This window comes from Gopherus flavomarginatus, chromosome 8 (assembly GCF_025201925.1).
Source record: "Gopherus flavomarginatus isolate rGopFla2 chromosome 8, rGopFla2.mat.asm, whole genome shotgun sequence".
In the NCBI taxonomy this organism is placed as follows: Eukaryota; Metazoa; Chordata; order Testudines; family Testudinidae; genus Gopherus; species Gopherus flavomarginatus.
This window is the reverse complement of record NC_066624.1, coordinates 100,478,530-100,495,609: the sequence shown is the minus strand read 5'-3', so window position 1 is coordinate 100,495,609 and position 17,080 is coordinate 100,478,530. Positions and strand designations below refer to the sequence as shown.

General features: G+C 39.6%; 1 protein-coding gene across 9 annotated transcripts in view; it reads right to left on the bottom strand.

Annotated features, from left to right (window-relative positions):
- The window catches only part of NLGN1 (neuroligin 1), a 596,937-nt gene that overhangs the window by 319,710 nt on the left and 260,147 nt on the right, over nt 1-17,080 (bottom strand). For 7 of the 9 annotated variants that reach the window (XM_050965860.1, XM_050965861.1, XM_050965862.1 and 4 more), the window contains one exon: nt 4,260-4,319. The exons of the other annotated variants lie outside the window; for them this stretch is intronic. In XM_050965860.1, coding sequence (XP_050821817.1) covers nt 4,260-4,319 — 60 coding nt within the window. The remainder of the gene's footprint in view (nt 1-4,259; nt 4,320-17,080) is intronic. 9 annotated transcript variants of the gene reach the window in all.

Here is a 17,080-nt window from a genome sequence, read left to right as displayed (position 1 = left end):
TAATATGCCAAGGTGACAGTGTGAGCAGGCACTGTGCTGTCTATGTTGAGCAGGCACTGTGCTATCTATGTATATCAGTCAAAGACTCTCCATCCTAAATTGCAACATTTATGCTTTTCCAGCCGGACTGGGACTGTAATTATGCTGAAGCACGTGGTTGTTTTGTGATATAGACAAACGTGCACTACTCTATACTGTTATCTAAAGTCAAATGGTCTGAGTCATAGCTACCCAAGAGACGGCCTTTCTTCTTGTGCCACCATGGCAACAGAGATCTGCTGAAAGGGTTGAGTTAGCTGTTCCCTAGCTTACTTTTAAAACATTTAGGCTGGTAGAGGGCTCTTCACCAGAAATACCCAGAGTCCTGGAATTCACTTCCCTTCTTGGTACAATAGAGCTTCAGTCTGTTGACTTTCAGAACAGGTTGCAATGTCCAGCTCTTCTCCCAGACTTTGGAGAAAGTGGTGGCGAAGGGCTAGCCTTGGAGTCCTGGATTCCATTCCCTGCTCTCCCATAAACTTCCTGTGTCACTTCGGGCAAATCACTTAGCTTCTCCGTGCCTCAGTTTCCCATCCGTAAAATGGGTGAGCCACTTTCCTACCAGGGAGGTTGTGAGGATAAACACATCAAAGATTTTGAGCTACTCTGATATGGTGATGATGAAGTGAGACAGAAAGATAGGTGAGCTACAGAGTGTATAGGATTTCTGATGGACGAGGGGAGTCCATTGGTGACTGAGTTTTCATATGTTTGTAGAGCAGCTAGTACTCTGGGCCACAATTCCAGCTGAGGATTTTACTAAGAATTATTTTAATATATATGTACTAAAAGTGCCTAATGGAGAGGTACTTTTTAATATAAATCCAGATTAACCTAAATTAATTTATGAACTGAACAAAAAATAGTGGGTGACTAGGATGAAAATATTCAAATTCTTTACATTTTTAGCCCAAACCAGGTTTCCAGATCTGGGAAGCTAGTTTATTCACTGCCTGAGCGACTCTTACTTTAATGTTGTATCTACACTAGATATTTCTTACCCATTTGTCAGCAAAGGTGCGGATTCACTAATGCTACATAAATCACAGGTGTTTTTACCACAGCTCAGTGCTTTTACCACAAGTGCAGCTACCTTGTTGTTCAAAAACAAGCCAAAAAACATCCAAGTGTAAACAACGCAAAACTTTTAGTACAGCTCTTGTGAGACAGATGCTGGCCTGTTAAGACATATAATGGTTATACAGTTGCAAGAATGCAAACAAAATGGGAAAGCAAAGAAGTTTACATAACTTCTGACTTTGCACACATTTTACACTCATAAGACTTGAAAACACTTTCATTTTTTAAACTGCAAATTTGCAGCTCATTAGCTTGTAATGTGCACTAGTGCCTTTGGGTCTTCTGAAACCAAAAATGAAAAACGATCTCATTAAGGCTGGCCTAATGGTTGTAGCACATACAGAAGACCCAAGTTTGATTACTGATACCAGTCTCCTTTGTCCCTGGGCTGGCAACGATTGGGAATGCTGATGCTGTAGTAGTAACGCGTAGTACATGGGACTGAAGATTATTTAATACTGTTTTATGTTGAAATCTGCTGCTAATTAAAGTGACAGACTGACTCTATAGGGAGTACTGTGTGGTCCCTTAAGCCAGGTGGCTATTATCCAGGCTCTTGGTAAGAGCTCATTGAGCCTCTAAAGAAACATAGGAAGGTCCTGTGCTCTTTGCAACACATTATACTTAAATTACGTGAGAGAGACCGTACAATTATGCAGCACAGCCCTCTTTGCCATGGCCAGCCCAATCTGAATAGGGTATTTTTGTGTAACTTATTTATTTTTATATTTGTTTTTGCTACCTCTAAATGTTCAGTCCTCTGAAGATGTTTGCACTGACCACAAGTAACTGTATTGCAGAATTTGTCAGGGGAAATCTGGGGGTAAGGTTGGCACATGGTTTGAAATATTGATATCTTGGGTGGCTTTTTTGGAGGGCAGGGGGAAGAGGAGGCAGTTCTTTTGTTTTATTTGCTTACCCACCCTGCCCCAAGTAAATTTAATTTGAGGTTTGGGGGGGGGGGTGTTTCAATCCTGCCTGTGCAACCTAGACCATAGGGCCCTGGAACTCGAAAGTCTAGCCTGAGGAGATGAGGTCACAGCAGTCCAAGTTGTCTGCTACCTTATAGTTATCTGGCTGTGGAAGCCCAGTATCAAAGCATGCAGGAAATGCACCAGTTCAGCACTTCTCTTGAGTATTCTCCATAGTGACTGTGGCTCGCCAATGGAATATATAGTTGACCTGTCCCTTTTGAAATCTTTGAGGAAGGTGGAGGAGTAAACAGTGTCTACCCTTGACTCAGGATGAATCCCCCAGATCCATCTGCTCCCACTAGCACAGAACAGAGGAGTACAATTTTCATCCCTGATGCCAGAGGGACTGAAATCCCAGTCCCATAAACTAAAATAATTAGTTATAGTTGTAATTAATTATCCCCTTTCAGTTCAACTTTACACTCTTACAGCCTTTGGCTCCTCTCCTCAGAGTACTAATACTGGTGGTTGTATGGACAACAACATGTCCACCAAAAATGGATGAGACCATGAAATTCATTTAACATAAGCTGCTGAACTTCCATTCGACAGTCACTGCTTTGTCACTACGACTTTGAGCTGAATTTAACCTCTTGTCTGAATATTCTATTTTTAAATGTATCTCACTAGAGATTTAATTGTAAATTCTAAAATTCAAGCAACTATAGGAAAAGGATACACCACTCACATATTGGACCATCTTGGGGTCAAAAAACTCTCAGTCCTGAACGGAAGTTTGGCAACAGAACACGCCAATGGCACACAGACCTGAATGGGGATGGGCAACAACTTTAAATGTATAGAAGGGTGTTGGGATAGGAGCTGCCAGTCGAATACCAGTGGTAACATCTTGCATTACAGGTAAATGTGCCAATGGTCAGAACTCCTGGGATTTAGTTGCTATCTTTGCCCCTGCTAATATTTTTAATATCAAACTGTATTGTTACAGGATTAACACAAGTGAATAAAATCAGATCAGGTGAATCTAAGCAAGTCAGGTGATACAATACTTATTTTTCTCATCTCTAAACAGAAGCTATTTGAAGAAAAATATGAGCATCCATTAATAGACTGTCCTCCTTTTTCTTTAGTGTTATTGAAAATGAAAGTGGCAGAGCTCTGTAACTACAGATAAGAGAGGGATGAGGTAACAACATTGGCAGTTTCTAAACAGCACCTCAATTTTCTCTTTGAAAATAAATAAAATAGGTGAGATCTAGAACTATAAAACTTAACAGAAATGGGCTACACTACTTGAGAGAAATAGTCCTAGTTACCAGTGCTTGCATGTTGTTAGTTTCTAATATGAAAAAAAAAGTCTTAGACGTGTATGATTAATGTTGATAATTCATAAATAAAAGTAATGTGTTCAACATTTTCATACTACCTATTTGTAATAGTGTTTGTTATTGTGTTCAATAACATCAGCCCAGACAACTGTAGATCTTTCTAACAATAAAAACATAATGGACCGCATCAAATTGGTGAAGATGTGCTCAACTCCACTGAATTCAATGGAATGAGGCCAGCATATAGCAGCTGAAAATCTGGCTACAATTTAAGTGCCAGGCCTCTTGTCTGAGTGAGATTAGGTATCTGAGTTTACATTTCTTGACATTATAATGCAGAAGGGAAGGGTTTTTTGTGCTTTTGTACTGAAAATTCAGTTGCTTGAGAGACACTTTGTAAGAGCTTTCTAACATTTTCTCTTTATAAACACAATATTTTCTATGTTTATCAAACTGAGATCAGTTGGTGAAAGAAATATCTTTGTATTTGGTGAAATATATAAATACAGAGGGTTAGAAAACATGCAAAAAGGTGTACAGAGAGACTTAAAAAAAAGTGTTAGTTCAAATAGTATGGACAAAATTCAGTCAAAAGGTGGGATGAAACATATCAAAAGTCCATTTCAAGAAAACAAAAACCCTCGTCTTTAAATATTGTTACTCGTTTGCATAAAAATGTAAAACTTAACAACATTCTCTCTTTTAAAAGAATTAAAAATAGATATATATATATAAACAACAAGCAAGAAGACAAAACACATCAAAAATGGGAATTAAAAAAAATCTTCAAAAGACAAGAAGTTAAAAAAAGAGGAGAGAAAAAGATTTTTAGGGATCCTTGTCATGCAAATCAGTTTGGCGGCAAAAAAAAAAATACCTTCATCTTCAGCACCGTCATTATCACCTAAATCATCTGTCTGTTTCTTTGTAAGGGGACCTAGGATTGAGAATGGAGAAAATGGAGGGGAAAAAAAAAGACAATTCAAGAATATACAAGACAGGAAAAAAATAGTCAATATTAAATTCCCAAGGATGTTTCAAGAAAAACATTTGGGGGGGAAGTTCAACACACATATTTTTGTTCTGTTTTTTAAGCTTTATAGCAAAATCTCTCCTCTAGGGTATGACTATTAGAAACATCTAGCACAAGAGGCAAGTAGTGCCTGATACTTTACATTGAAAAAAAAAAAGAATAGGAAATGTTTACTAAAAGCATACCCACCACAAACAAATAACCAGAAGCTATATTTATCGCCTTCATTTTTAAATTCGGACAGGTGGTGACCATAACAACCTAAAACCAAATTAGCTCTCATATTTGATGAAATAATGTTGATAAATACGATGACAATTGGTGAAGAGAAAATTTTTTGTGAAAAGTAAAATCAACGGAGTCCAACCATTTTAGCTCCGGCTTAAAAACAAGCATGGGTTTGGTTTTTTTTTTTTGGACTCATTTATTATATTCCAATTTAAATACAGCTGTGGACAGAAAATTCCTTGTAATTTTTCTTTGACCACCTGCTGATATATGTATTAAAATATTTGCAAGTCCCAAAGTTTGCATTAGAAACAACGGGTGAAATCTTGGCCCTACTTAAGTCAATGGGAGCTACGTTTTCCATTGACTTCAGTGGGACTAGGATGTCACACAATCTATACAAAAGTAACATTTAAAACACAGGCTATTCAAGTCTCAGCATAGGCAGGGCAACTAACATCTTACAATCAAAACTAAGAATAATGGAATTAAGGTTTAATAATTCCCTTCTATATTCCATGCCAACACAAGTACCATTAACATGTAAGAGATTCATCTTTTTTTGCAACAGAAAAAAAATTGCCCTTATCTCTTAGCAAGTAATAAAAAATACAGCAGAAGAAAAGTCAAAGGCTGTAATGAAAATATTTCCATATATCATGTATTCCACATAGTTATGCACAAACACAAGACAGTTGGAAATCAGTATTATCTTTCCCTTTTTCAGAGCTATCCAATTTCCATGACATTCTGTAATTTGCATGCAAAAAAAAGCAATCAGTACAGACACAGGACTCAAGTTAAAAAAATGCAGCCATGCACCTAGTAGAAAACAAGAACTTTCTCATGCATAAAACAGACAAAACCAAGAAGAAAGATGAAAGGTGTGTGTCAATATCTATAGTACATGTAGGCAAGAGGCACACATTAACTTTAAGCACACTGAACAATGAAGTAGTGTTAAAACATTTGTATTTTAAAAAGCTCCCATCTACTTCTGTTATGCTACTGGATATTAGTAATTCAACATTAAGCCTGCAATCTGTGCAAAGAACGCTATAACTCTGCTCAGTGCACTTAAAAACAAAACATCTGAAAGTGTTGTTTGTATTGCACCATGTGCATGTGTTTGACAAACATAAATAATCCATGATGTACCATGAAATTTTAGTTGTGAATTTAGAAACCAGACCATATACACCTCTATCCTGATATAACGCTGCCCTCGAGAGCCAAAAAATCTTACTGTGTTATAGGTGAAACCGCATTATATCAAACTTGCTTTGATCCACGAAAGTGCACAGCCCCGCCCCCCTGCCCCGCATGTTATATCGGGTCACGTTATATCGGGGTAGAGGTGTAGTTGAAAACCACAGCTGAATACCTTAATTACTGCATTGGTCAGGAAAAAAAGTTTCAAGCTCATTCTAAATACAGAACACTGGAATTATACATCATAAATTCAACAAGAGAATTTTACAATTACACCTGCAAGCAATCATTCTGTTTAATTCAGAACCTTGGTGAATGCTAATGGAAATCCTCAATATAATCGCTACAAATTATGATATCTACATAATGTGACCCTATCTAAATGCAGGTAGCACTCTACTGATTTGCGGCTATCATTCTCACACCATAGCTACTATACTCCCAAAAAAGGACAAAACCACTAAGTATAGCAAGGAAACTAGAAAATCATTCACTTAAAGATATGTTTTCAGTACAGCATACAGGGAAGGATCAACTATTATCAGTTCTAAGAGATATGCATATAGTAACCAGTAATAGCATGTTACAGTTAAAATATGTATTCTTTTTAAGAGTTTCTTGACAACTATTATGTTAAAAGGAGTGACCCACAGGCAAACCTAGAGACTTCTGAAAAGACAAATGTCTCATGTATTTCTGTAAATAAAAATTGTGTAGAAGGAAAGTTCTCTTTCTCAAACTGAAAACATTTAATTGCAGATAGAAAGATAGTAGTCCCTTATTATAAGGGATGTCCGTCATATGGTACATTGTGTTTCATCTCTGCCTAAAATCAATATAATCCCATATTTTAACAGCAGTCATACAAAGAATCAAACACTGTTATGTAAAGGCATGATCTTGTGCTGCAAAATGATGCACAGTACAAGTGAAACATGCCTCTTACAAATAAGCTTAGCCTCTATTTTTCATCAGATTGCCTTTTGTTTCTTTGAAATGTAGATAGTCACTTTGCTGGTCAGCTTGCTACATGGCCATATTCAATACACACAATTCCCAGTAACAGTGGGAAACACACTGTTAATGGAATCAAATGATCTTGAACACACTTCAGGCTAGCATAGTTTAACATGGTTTGTCTTCTCAGTGTAGTCCAGAATCCCAGATTTACATTTAGGTTCTATCAAGTGTAAAATAAGAGGCTCAACTAATCTCCTCTCCTGGTGGGGGAATTCATTTCTGATGGAGGCAGGTAGTAATAGCATTGCCCTCCCTCCCGGGGATAGTCTTCCAAGATAAATAGTAGGTGTGATTTCTAGCATGACCTGGCCCATTCCTGCAAACCTTATTGGCTGCAGCATCCACTTTGGCAATGGCCACCTCAGAGCAACAAATGCCTACCTCTTTCAATATGCTTTCTGCCACGGGAGATCTACTCCTGTAGCCAGTGATGTGGTTGAAACCTAGATCATGGTATCACAGTGTAGATAGGCCTCTGTGACTATCAGTACTTACCTACGTCTCACATGTATTAATGTTTATAAATGCTCGTAGTCCTTGGATGAAAGGTTTGTTTAAGTACTATTGCTCATGTGGCTGTCTGAACCATTACATTCCAAAAGACAGACACTGTAACCTGGAGATCTTAAAGAAACGGTGGTAATTTTTTTGTTTGGCTATCTATGTTAGGTACTTATATGGCCCCCATAACTACAATGCCTGAGGCTAGACAATAGAAAAGCCTTCTGAAACCACCAAAGCAGTGGGAGAGGTTTTAGACTTGGCTTTTCTTTGCTTCAGCAGCGCTTCTCATTCCAATATAGTAAATAATGCCGACTGTTTCCTTATTCTCAGGAATAATAAGACTCCACTGATTGATGCTGTTCCTGTGTCTGCCTACTAGTTAAGTTAATAAGATAAGGGCTCAAACCTGCAACCCTTACACAGGAAAAACTCCCACTGAAGTCAACTCAGGCAGTAAGAAAATAAATCCTTATGGAAAAATCTTACAGAATGTAATAGACAAGAATATCCCTTCAATAAAAAAATTAAACAAGCTCTGGAAATGTATAGCAGGGACAGTTAGGTTCAAATAAATATTTATAGAAAGTTTATGTTTATGCATTATACTTTGCCTACAATAATTTCTATGGCCATTTATTCACTATTAGATTCTATAGGGTTTTTCCATTGGGGAAACAATTGGTTTTGATTTTATATTTTGTCCAGGTGCTAAAAGCTAAACAAACAGATTTCACTAAATGGTAGCGAGACAGGGAAGACAGAACAGCATAAAATAAAGCTTCTTAACTTTCCAGAATTACTTCTTATGACTACTACATTTTTATATCTAAGTGGCTTTATATTTACTTTTTCATTCCGTTGTTCCACTTTTGCCTCATAGTATCCTTGATAAACACTCACAAGTTCCCCTTATTTTTTCCACTCATTCCACCCAACACTTGTGAATCTATTACGAAAAAAAAATCCTTTTATTATGTTTATAAACTAGCCTTCAAATAGAAAGAGCAGCTCACTGGTCTGGACCAAGTTGTAACCATCATTTCTGCTTCTTTTTAATGCCATAAATATCAGCTATTGGCACACTGAGCAGGTATCTTAAATTATGAAAAAAGAGAGACTGAAACCTCTAAAATGCTGATGCAGAGGTGATTTATTTTATCACGGAACTCTATAGGGTTTGAGTCTCCTATTGTAGCATACACAACTCATTAATATTAATGGAAAAGTAGACCCTATGTCAACTGAAAAGGGAGAGAAAGTGATTATTGCATTTTATGTCTCATCAAGACAATGAACAGTCTTATTGCAAAAACATAAGGAACGCTATGTGTAAGGAGAATTCCTAATGGCCTCTGAACTCATTTAATTCTAGAATAGTGGTTCTTACATTACTGAAAACATAATTCAGATTCTTCACTCTGACTACTCCAACGGATGCTAAAGGAGGATACAATGCATTTTTAACATCTCTGTAACTGACCACTCTATGCTTACAGTGGAGTGTCCTTTTTAAATGGAATTAAAATATCAGCACTTCTGTGTGGTTAACTGAAGAATAATTATGTCCTTCAAAATAATTAAAAATCCAACCATATTAACACTACCTTTTACCATTCCCTTTGATGCAGGACTAATGTACTCTCAAATACATTAAAGATGATTCTAAATTCTCTTTATGGTCTTGTTTCAGGAGAAATTATCCATGGCCTTTTGTGTCATGCATGCATCTGAAAGGCATGAAAGCTGTGGATGTTATTAGCTTTTGACGTGGCAACCCTAATCATCAAAACCTCATAATACATATAGTCACCACTTTGTTAAAAAAACAGAAGCACCAAATCCTCACCTGAATTCAATGGAGCTACATTGATTTATACAAGCTGTGGATCTAGACAAAATGTTCTATTGTCACAATAATAAGGAGCGGAAAGAAGGGCCTTTTACCCTGGACTTAAGTGTCCAGGGATCAGGTAATCACTACTGGTGATTCTTTGAGTGCCTGAATTTCGATGAATGTCATTCCTGGCTTAGATGGTCTGTCCCATAACTGGAAATGGGTGAAAGTGGTTTTAACAATGGAACAATACGGCTACTGCCAAGATTCATTAAATGGGTTGCTACATTTTGGAATTCTGGTTCAACATTAATTGCTCCATACCTGTTATAATATTATTATAGATTTACCTTTAATTTAGGTGAGCGTCTACCCATCTACCACTATCCCTTCATCATTAGTATAGAAGTTTTGATTGGACATTTAAATGATTAAATAAAATTTTATTTGTTCATTTTAGACATTTGGGGCTATAAAATAATATCTGAGGTTTTGTTAGCTCAGATGTCATTTTCAAACATTAGGTGACATGGATTCCAACTAGAGTAAATTCAGATTATTTTTTCAAAATAACATTGGTAATTTTCACATGTATAATGATTTTTTTAAATTTAATTTTGGGATAGTCTCAATCCCTAAGACCTTTACGCTCCATTATACTCGTTGCTTGCAATTCTAAAAATAAGACATCTGACATATTGTTTCAGGTGTATATGTTTACATATTGATACGAGTCTTTATGACAGTTGCCTGTATAAATGTTGCCTGTATGACAAATTGGAAAGATCCACTATGATGGTCATTTATTGAATGGTGATATAAAATGATTTTATTCATTAAAAAAAAAAACATGAAAAGAAGCTAGGGGGAGAAACAGAACCAGAATTTCTTTGGGAGGAGATTTTCAGAAGCACAAATGACCCTAACTTGGAGCTAAGCTCCTAACTGCTGCCCACACTGTAACTGAGGAGTCTGATTGCAGCATGCATAGTCATACCCAAGCTAGCGTGGGTGCTAACAGCTGTGAAGCTGTGGCAGCATGGGCTTCAGTGTGGGCTTTACAAACCACCCACGACCTCTGCTACTGCACTTGTACGGCTTGGTTTTGCCAGCTGGTGACCTCTTTCTTCATTCTGTCTTGTACAATTATTGTTTATTGTAATTACTTTAAGAAAAAACAACAACATTGTATGGCACTTGTTACTGCCTTCAAAATCCAGCATGACTCTCCCTACTTGTCAACTCTTGTCTCATTCTAGATCCCCCGCCCCATATTCACTCCTACTCCAATAATGTGAGCTTCAAATGCCCATTCATCCATTCATCAGCTTCTCATACAATCATTTCTGTGCTGTCTTCCATGCTGCCTCTTGAAAAAGATGAAGAAGCTTCCTGAACTTATCCATAAAGTTCCCACCCTCTACACACACAAATAACTGCTGAAGACTCACCTATGAGAAACTTACTGACCTTGGTGCACTTGAGGAGTAAATAGATTATATTTTACATGTCCTATTTATTCATATTTGCTAACTTAACTGTATAATTGATGCTCCTCCCATCTGTTTTCTTTTCTCTTTAGACTGCAGGCACTTTTCTGTACGTACCACAGAAATAAAATAAATAATAAAACACAAATCGACAAAACTGTTGAGAGCCCCACTTCCTGCTTTCCTCAAGCCCTTCATCTCCCTTCTCATCGATACAACCTGACTCCTGCTTAAAAGCCCATTTCCAAATGTACTGTCCAGAAGAGGGCTTGAGATATAAATGAAGCATGATATGGAACTGGGTTCCATTCTTGACCACCACAATTGCTATTGCTCCATATGATTGTGTGCACTTCAACTGTTCATAAAAAAAATAAATAAAACAGAAAAGATTATTGCATCATTAGTCTCTATAGAGGCTAAGTTTCTTTGTCTTTGTTTCCACAGAACCTAACTCTCTGCTAATGACCCTTACCCTAGCTGAAAATAGGTTCTGTAAGGCTTTTGTGATGACTTTGTGACCAAAAACTGTAGTTACACCTGCCAGTGAACTACAGGTACAAAAAAAATAGGCATAAAAATGATTTACTAATTGCACCCACAACAAGGAAGCCACTTTCTGTGAAAGCTTCCCTGTTTAAGTGCATACTCTTCAATCTCCAAACAAGCTATCATGGCACTGCTTACTTATCCCCCGCTATATTTCTTCACCCCAACATGCTGCTGAATAGTTAGGACAGGATACCTAATCCTGCAACCTTGACTTTCATGAATAGTCACACTTGAGTCAACGGGTTAGATCCTGATCTCTGTTTTACAGTGTAAGTAAATTCTAGATATATATGAGCGTAAATGACATCAGAAATGGGTACAATGGTGCTACTCATCTGAATACATTTTGCAAGATGCAATTTTATTTTATTTTGCTTAGGACTCTGCTGTAAATATTTTGTATGGAGGCAACTATAAATCCGTATATGATTGTAATGAAAGTATATGTCAGGCATTGTGGCCATCCAAGGCTTTCTTTTACACAGCAGGCAGCCATTTAAAAAAAAATTCCAAAAAATCACTTTTATTCTAGCAAATAATTAAACTTATGCAGAATAGCTTAGCAAGCAGTTCCCTCATTAGTCAGACATAGAGAAGAGCATTCTATTTAGGGGTGGCAAATATTCTATTCCCAGCACAGTGCAGCAGCCAAATGTGTCACGTGGGGTGCTGTGGCTGGAACACATTGATGTTCTCTCAGGACAGCCAACAAGTCTTTTAGGACACAATGTTTAAATTAATGGGCAATGCACTGCATTTAAATACAGGCCCAAACCTTGGGCATGCGAGTCCCACGGATTTTGCTGGGACTATTTATGCCATTAAAGTTCCTCGTGTCTAAGCATCTGTAGGATCAGTCTCTATCATCAGAAACACCTAATAAAAATTCCATGGATTGTGATAGCACTTACAAAATGTGTCAAAAGATCCAATTAAATCTTATTTTTGTAGTCATGATCACTGCTTTCTGGTAACAAGTTAGATAACTATCTATCTTTTTTATATTCTAGGTACTAATGTTCATAAAATGGACAGGAGGAGTGAAAAAAAAATCTGATAGTCTGGCAATCAATCTTTCTGGCTCATTTGAGTACTGGACATCACACACACCTATTGTAACTTCTTAGCCACATTGGCTTCCATCACATATACCAGATGCCAATGCAAAAGGAAAAAACAGCAAGGTAATAAAAACCATTAGGGCTAGATTCTATGAGCTTGGTTCACTCCCGTGGCATAGGGGGATGGAATAGGCACTTGGGATAAGATAGCAGTGTAAATAGTGCTGCCCCTCCCATATGGATTCCATTGGGAGGAAGCGGGGGCAGCTTTAAATTACATTGGGGCTACACAGGAAACTATGGAGAAAAAAAAAGGCAATTTTAAAAAATATTGGCTGGATAAGGCTAAAACACAAAACCTCAAAGCCATAAAATCTAAGGTTGAGGATGGAATGCCAGCCTCCAAACTAGAACTTTTATTTCATAGATTTCCCATCAGATGACCATTATTTTTACACATTCTATAAAGTAAATCTCAGTGATACAATAAGATATTGTTTCGACAAGAGTTGGCTTTACAGCATTTACCAATCACAATCCCACTCCATTTCGTTATCTCTTTAATCCATGCAGCTTTTAACATTTAACTTGCATTAATAATTCACTTTGTTTTACAAATATTCATATTCCAGCTATGACACACCACTATAATGAATTCATTCTTCCAGCTCTGCCAGCTGAATTGAAAGTGCATGAAACAATTTTCTGTGTTCATAAGTAATGACTAGGGCCTAGATCCTGCAAAGACTTATACACGTACGTAACTTGAAGCATCTAAATAGAATCGATGAAGCCAACAGGCTAAATTTTCAGTTAATATAAAATTGGTGTAGCTCCACTGATTTTGATGGAGCCATACCAATTTGCATTCTGAAGATTTGGATCAACAGGTCAACTCGTGCTTAAAGTTTAGCATACAGTGTTGGCATGATTGGGCCTTGAACTGAAGGGTCAAATTTATGCTAGACTGTCATAAACAGATAGCTAAGGGTTAATGTCTCGTTCACCTGAAGCACCTGACCAGAGGACCAATCAGGAAACCGGATTTTTTCAACTCTGGGTGGAGGGAAGTGTGTGTCTTGAGTCTTTGTTTTCTGGCTGCCTGCTTTCTCTGAGCTTTGGAGAAGTAGTTCTACTTTCTAGTCTTCTGTTTCTAAGTGTAAGGACAAAGAGATCAGATAGTAAGTTATATGGTTTCTTTTCTTTGGTATTTGCATGAATATAAGTGCTGGAGTGCTTTGATTTGTATTCTTTTGGAATAAGGCTGTTTATTCAATATTCTTTTAAGCAATTGACCCTGTGTTGTATCATCTTAATACAGAGAGAACATTTGTACTTATTTTTCTTTCTTTTTATATAAAGCTTTCTTTTAAGACCTGTTGGAGTTTTTCTTTACTTCAGGGAAATTGAGTCTGTACTCACCAGGGAATTGGTGGGAGGAAGGAATCGGGGAGATCTGTGTGTTGGATTGCTAGCCTGATTTTTGCATTCCCTCTGGGGGGAATAGGAAAGTACTTTTTGTTTCCAGGATTGGGAACAGAGAGGGAGATTCACTCTGTTTGGGTTCACAGAGCTTGTGTCTGTGTATCTCTCCAGGAGCACCTGGAGGGGGAAAGGGAAAAAGGATTATTTCCCTTTGTTGTGAGACTCAAGGGATTTGGGTCTTGGGGTCCCCAGGGAAGGTTTTTCAGGGGGACCAGAGTGCCCCAAAACACTCTAATTTTTTGGGTGGTGGCAGCAGGTACCAGGTCCAAGCTGGTAACTAAGCTTGGAGGTTTTCATGCTAACCCCCATATTTTGGACGCTAAGGTCCAAATCTGGGACTAAGGTTATGACATGGTGTGCAGCTGGTGGGAGATAGACAGAATCCAGAAGCCAGTAGAAATATTATATTTTTCTTTTCTCTGCTAAGGGCTTTTTAGCAGAGAGAAGCAGTTGGTTTTAAAAGGGAACCAGAGAGAATTTTTTTTTCTGCTCTCTCTCGCAGTTTGTGGCTTGCATGTTAAGGGTCTTTTGTCATGCAATAGCCCTCCCATTAGGAGGCAAGTACCAGCACTTATAGGCATGCAAATAAAGTGGTTTTTCTGGTTTCCCTTCATTGACCATTAGCTAGAGAGAGAAAAGGAAAATTAGCTAAAGGCACTGTTGCTAGGCAGACTTCAGGAGGCAACAGAGAACCTGCAGTTCAGAAGATAAACACCGGAGGGCACCCCAACACAAGAAAACAGGAACCATGACTTCTAAGGCAAAAATTGACGCCGAAGAACAAATCAAAGAAGCTGAACACAGGCGACAACTGGAAATAAAACAAAAAGAGATGGAGATGAAAGAAAGAGAAGAACAGATCAAAGAGGCAGCCTACCAAAGAGAACAGGCAGCCAAAGAGGCAGCCTACCAAAGAGAACAGGCAGCCAAAGAGGCAGCCAAAGAGGCAGCACACAAAAGAAAACTAGAAGAAGAAGAGATGGCCTACCGAAGGAAACAAGCAGAAGATGAGTTGGCCCACAGAAGGAAGCAAGAAGAAGAGGAGGCGGCCCACCGCCGAGACATGGAAAAACATCAAAAAGAAATGGAAAAACAACAAAAAGAAATGGAAAAACAACAAAAAGAGAATGAAGAGAAGGAAAAACAGAGAAAACATGAACTGGAGATGGCAAAAGCTGGGCTGCCTGTGCCAGCCAACCCTAACAACCCGGCGCCAAATATTGCTCCACAGCACAGGAAATTTCCCACCTACAAGGCAGGTGATGACACCGAGGCCTTCTTGGAAAACTTTGAAAGAGCCTGTCTTGGGTACAGCATCCCCGAAGACCAGTACATGGTAGAATTAAGGCCACACCTCAGTGGACCTTTAGCAGAGGTGGCAGCTGAAATGCCTAAGCAGCAAATGAATGACTATAAACTTTTTCAAACCAAGGCCAGATACAGGATGGGGATAACCCCAGATCATGCCCGTCGGCGCTTCAGAACCCAAAAGTGGAAACCAGAGGTGTCATTTCCCAAACACGCCTACTACATTGCAAAAAACTATGAGGCCTGGCTAACAGGAAACAACATTCAAACCTTGGAAGAACTGAACCTCCTCATACAAATGGAGCAGTTCTTGGATGGTGTTCCTGAAGACATCACACGGTACATACAAGATGGAAACCCCAAGAATATCGCTGAGGCGGGGGAGATTGGAGCCAAATGGATGGAACTGGCAGAAAGCAAGAAAGCTACTGTCAAGGGGAACGATTACCCCAGGGGGCACACAGACCATAAACCCTACAACCGAGGACAGCCAAAGACCCCACATACCACCCAAGTAAAGCCACAGATACCCTACCCTTCAACCTCACCAGTCTCCAGTAACTCACCTCGGCCCAGTGACCCATCAGATGGAAGATGCTTTAAGTGTAATGAACTGGGACATATCAAGGCCAAGTGTCCCAAGAACACCATGCGAGTGCAATTCATTACACCACCATCACACCAAAGATCCCCAGGCCCGGATGCCTCTCAAATACCCTTGGAGCGAAGGGAAAATTTGAGAGTGGGCGGAAAGAAGGTTACTGCGTGGAGAGACACGGGGGCACAAGTGTCAGCTATCCACCAATCCTTCGTTGACCCCAAATTCATCAACCCAAAGGCCAAAGTTACAATTTACCCCTTCATGTCACAAGCTGTAGACTTGCCTACAGCTCAACTGCCTGTCCAGTACAAAGGCTGGTCAGGAATGTGGACTTTTGCAGTCTATGACAATTATCCTATCCCCATGCTACTGGGGGAAGACTTGGCCAACCAGGTGAGGCGGGCCAAGAGAGTGGGAATGGTTACACGTAGCCAAACCAGGCAAGCTTCCAGACCCATTCCTGTTCCTGAACCGTCCACAGAGGCCCCGTCTGTGTTACCAGAGACCCAGACAGAGGTAGTGGACCCGGATTCCATGCCTACCACTGAAACAGCCACAGCATCTCCAGTCCCAGGCCCGGAACTGGAACAGCAACCAGCACCAGCAAGTGCAACTACATCTTCAAACTCAACGCCAGAGGGCGCCAGCGAGCCAAAACTGGCAGAAGCAACAGACAGCCATACCCAAAAGGCTCAGCCAGAGCCTGAAATACCCTCAGGTGCACCAGCGGAGAGCGGTTCACCAGCAACGGAAACAACCCCATCACCTACATCGCTTCCAGAGGGACCAAGCCCAAGTCCACAGTCTGAGGAAGAACTGGTGACCCCAGCCTCAAGGGAACAGTTCCAGACTGAGCAGGAAGCGGATGACAGCCTTCAGAAAGCTTGGGCGGCGGCACGGAGCACCCCACCGCCTCTCAGCTCTTCTAATCGATCCTGGTTTGTTATAGACCAAGGACTTTTATACAAGGAAATTCTTTCTGGTGGACACCGGGAAGAATGGCAGCCGCAAAAACAGTTGGTGGTTCCAACTAAGTACCGGGGGAAGCTCTTAAGCTTAGCCCATGATCATCCCAGTGGCCATGCTGGGATGAACCGAACCAAGGACCGGTTGGGGAAGTCCTTCCACTGGGAGGGGATGGGCAAGGACGTTGCCAAGTATGTCCGGTCTTGTGAGGTATGCCAAAGAGTGGGTAAGCCTCAAGACCAGGTCAAGGCCCCTCTCCAGCCACTCCCCATAATTGAGGTCCCATTTCAGCGAGTAGCTGTGGATATTCTGGGCCCTTTCCCAAAAAAGACGCCCAGAGGAAAGCAGTACGTACTGACTTTAGTGGACTTTGCTACCCGATGGCCAGAAGCAGTCGCTCTAGG